We start from the raw sequence: 4,415 nt of genomic DNA on the forward strand, positions 1-4,415 counted from the left end.
TTTTTAATCTGAAAAGAGCTTCAATGAGTGAGAGGTAGTGTTGAGAGCTCAGCACATAGTTTCAGTTTCACTTTCAGTTTCATCCGAGAGCCTGCAGGAGTCATGGGTGTGGTGTGTGGGGAGGAGTGTGTGTGTGGGGGGGGGGTGTTCCGTGATGAGGAAGCTCAGCCTAAAGACACGTTCCAGGGGCGTTTCTGGTCCCAAAAGGCGTTTCTCCACCTGTCGTTTTGCTCCTCAACATGGCTTCCTAAAAACGCTGCAGGATTTCTCAAACATGCATGAATGAGTCAAAGCAAGGCTTTGGGCATGTTTTATATGAGAATATAACATTATAACATGATATAAAACTCAAAAAAAGTTGATTTTACATGATATTGCCCCTTTAAGAACTGGTGTTTGAAAGTTTGAAATCTCTACTTTTGACACAAGTTGAAACAGAGAAGGCATATCTTTCCAGCTCAGGTGATTTAAATGGGTCATGTGACTAGGCCAGGGTCACTACTGTCATGATTTCTACATACCATCACCATATTTCAATGCAGAGGTATACCACTCTACCATCATACCGCCCCAGCCTGATGGAGGAGCTGTGTAGGGGCAGCTCAGTGTAAAAGTATGTAAAAGTATTATTTTTACACATAAATGTACTAATTTCATACAGTGAGATATTGATATGTACTTGCCATCAAGAAGTACTCAAATAGTACTTGTACTTGGTTTGAAAATGTGGTATTGGATATCTGAATCAGTTGTTGAACCAGCCTGATGGTTTTTTTTTTTTTTTTAGATTTGTGTTTTTTCTTTCTTAACTTGATGTGTTGAAACCCGTCTCTGTGGACCCCTTTGACCGTCCCCTCTGTGTGTCTCAGTGCCATGGAGAGCCACTCTTTACTGAACCCCAACCTGCAGAGCAGCGAGGGCGTCCTGTCCAGCTTCCGCACCACCTGGCAGGAGTTCGTGGAGGACCTTGGCTTTTGGAGRGTCCTGCTGCTGCTGGTGGTCATTGCCCTCCTCTCGCTCGGCATCGCCTACTACGTCAGCGGCGTGCTGCCTTTCTCCAGCAGCCAGCTGGAGCTGGTTCACTGAGAGGGGGGATGAAGACGTATGAGAGATGAATGAAGTTCTGCTTTCTGCTCTGTTAATATCAAACTAAAATGTAGATTTTGTTCATTTGCTGCCCAGATCTCATCTCTGTATCATATCTAAGTACAAACGTAGAAGGAAAACGTTTCATTTACCACTAAAATACAGTCAGCTTAATTTTCAGTTGTAGGGTTTTACTTAGACAAGTCTATCAACCATCAGCGTTAATGGTTGCTTTTTTTAAAGGTGCAATTCCACTTTATTTTCGCTGGGTTAATTTTCCCTTTCAAAAGGTTTGAGCTGTAAATAAAAGTAGAACTTTAAATCCTAACCTGGACCAGCAGTAAAACACCCTGGTTGTGTACTATCCACCATATTCAGCTCCAACAGGATTGGCTGTTGTGTTATTCCTTTAGCAATGTCCTGCATTATTTATTATTTAAAGCAACATTTTAGCAAAAAACTACATTTATCATAAAGATGACATATTACAGTACTGTTAAAAAAACAATGATCAGTATTAGTGGAAGTGATATTAATGCCACCATGGGAGTGGAAACGGTATAGTTTCTAATGCCACATTAGCTGAGCGCTATGTTGCTAATGCTAGGTCCTRGCCGAGCATCCTGCAGTCACWATCTCTGCTGCGCTGCTTCTAAATAAACAAACATGCTTAGCCTGGTGGCCCCCAAGGTTTCTAATACACCGTGGGAAACCCTGAAGATTTTAACCCCGAATTTATACTACATGCAGATTTTTTTTAATCGCAAGTCACTGTCTATCTTTATGTTAACATCTGCTTAAATTAAAGAAGAAGAAAAAAAACAGTTGTCACATCWACTTAGTTAGAGCAAGTTTATGGCTATAAACATAAGCTACACTCGAATAAAAATGATTTGTTGAATTCACTTAACCAAGTGTTTTTTTCAAGTAGTTCCACACAACTAAGTGAAGAGATTCGCACAACAAATCCTTTTTTCAATGTATATATTCTGGAGTCGTTTTAAGATGGACCAATTCACAAGATTTAAGTGCTATAAAAATTACAAAACAAGCGGCTTTGGCCTTTAAATATAATGTGCTGCCTGAAAACCTAATTTATCTGACAATTACGACGACGAATAAAACCGCACACAGTAGTCATAACAGTCAAAGCCATGGCTGGTTACACTTCCTAAATGTTGGAAAACTTTTAGCCTGCATGTTCCAATTCTCTAAAGTCTTGGGTTCTGTGACTAAAAGCATTGTGGTAGACGTATGCCTGTGGTTAGGGCCGTAAATCTGCCTGGAGCTGCTCACACAGATGTGGAATCATTGTATCAAAAGATTGAATTAACTCTGGTTTAAAACCAAAGTGCTCCTAAGTCTGTAAATTCTTTATAGTCCACAGTTGTGGAGAACAGGGAGGGATTATTCGGTCTAATCCCTTCACAAACACAGACCATCTTAAACACACCTGCACACATCTAATGGAAAGTTGTTGGACTGTTTTACAAACCTGTTAAACAAGTTATCACCACCCAGACCCAGTCATACTTAGAATATTTATTATTCCCACATTTCTCTACTGCGTAATAAATCTGTTTAAATGTAGCTGCTTTTCAAAGCTTGCCTCACAGTAAACGTGATGCAGCCACTCCTAACATTTCCTTCATGTTGTATGTTCTGTTACATGCTGTATATTGCTGCTGTTTTTTTAATTCTTTATTCTCAGTTATTTATTACCTTTATTCATTTATATCCTGTAAACTGAATGTTTGATACAATCCTGCATCCCTGCACTCTATTATTATATTTGCTGTTGTAATAAGTGCAAGTTAATCCACAGGACTGATGTTTGGCCTGCTGACACACTGAGTAGAGAAGCACCTGGACTGTGTGCCTTGTTCCCAGAGAAAACCTCCTCTTCCTGCAGCTTTGTTGCATTAATCAGCTGTGTTGTAGTGAACATCTAACGGTGATTAAAGTGTAGGATTGTCCACACGTCTGTTGTAGATTCATTTAATCCTGATCTTTACGTGTGTTTATGCAAATGAAATATTTGACACATTTAATGAGAAATTATTAAACACATGATGACTCAGCTGAATTAGCCAACACTTTTCTGTAATTATCTGCTGTAGTGAGCTGCAAAAGGTATTAACTCCTCTGGGCATTCTGTGTTCTTTACAGGTTAAAATAAACAATAAAACCTGAGTGAATATTTCTTGTTTAGGTTTGGATAAGTTGGTTATTAAGACACTTGACACAAGAAATGACTAACAAGCAGCAGATCTGGTTACTGAGCTTTATTTACTTGCAGCAAGGAGTCTGTAGACAGACGAGGTACAATCAATACGATGTCAGCAGCATGAACTGACTACAGCTGTCAGCATTTTAAAGGAGCTGAGTTACCTCTAACTGTCGCTTCTGAAAATGTAGCTCAACTACAAAATAAATCAATTGGAAGTTAATAATTCACAACCATCTTAATTCTAACGACATTCCAGAGTAAAAGCATTAACAATTCATGCAAAAGTCTAAGTTAATTAAACAGAAATCAGTAGCATTAATATATGTATCTTGTAATTAAATGAAGCAGAATTATTTAGATCACAATTTCACCAACATCAGTAACAAAAGAAGAAAATAAATAGGATCTTTAAATTATTTGATTGACCACTGTGCTATGATTTAAAATCAATGTACAAACAAAAAAGAGAAACTGCATTAAATAAAGCTATAACAACGGAGCATTTAAAATGTTCTGATTGCAGAGAGTTTGGTTTTTACACATTAATAATTCATCAAGAACCACACAAATGTGTACATTGTCAGACTGAAGACTTTAATTTAATTAAAAAATATAATAGTATAGCATTTGTGAAAGTTTGCTGCCTTGGTTTTATGTTAGAAATTTGCACATTTTCCAGAATGTTCATCAGAAAAAATGCATCAAGATGACCTAAACACACTGCAGCAGAAAACTTTGTAACAATTTGCTGTGTTTTTTTAACAAATGAGAAAAATAAAAAAACTCATATCTGATTTGATTAAAAACTAAATATTTACAGCTTTTTACATGAATAATAAAATTAGGTTTAATATTTAAACAATGTATCGTCATCAGTCTGCTTGCATAATGAAATGTGTGCTTCTTTTTTTCCTTTTTTGAATGTTTTATTTGTTCGGGACAGTGTGCAATTAAAACATAATTTGATGCATTGCACCAGATTTAGCCTAAGGCTCATTTACATCTATAGTCCCATCAAACAGTAAAAACAAAACAACATCCAACATCCATCCATTTTCTGTACACGCTTCTTCCTTTTCAGGGTTGCGTGGGTCACTGG

General features: G+C 37.4%; 1 protein-coding gene across 1 annotated transcript in view; it reads left to right on the forward strand.

The window, feature by feature from the left end:
- Nucleotides 1–3,066, forward strand: part of ankrd46b (ankyrin repeat domain 46b) — a gene marked incomplete in the record, with an annotated part of 14,934 nt that extends 11,868 nt beyond the window's left edge. The window contains 1 exon segment of the mRNA XM_014018273.1: nt 870–3,066. Coding sequence (XP_013873727.1) covers nt 870–1,086 — 217 coding nt within the window.
- Between the last annotated feature and the right edge of the window lie 1,349 nt (nt 3,067–4,415).

The sequence above is a fragment of the Austrofundulus limnaeus genome, unplaced genomic scaffold (assembly GCF_001266775.1).
Source record: "Austrofundulus limnaeus strain Quisiro unplaced genomic scaffold, Austrofundulus_limnaeus-1.0 Scaffold188, whole genome shotgun sequence".
Lineage (NCBI taxonomy): Eukaryota > Metazoa > Chordata > Actinopteri > Cyprinodontiformes > Rivulidae > Austrofundulus > Austrofundulus limnaeus.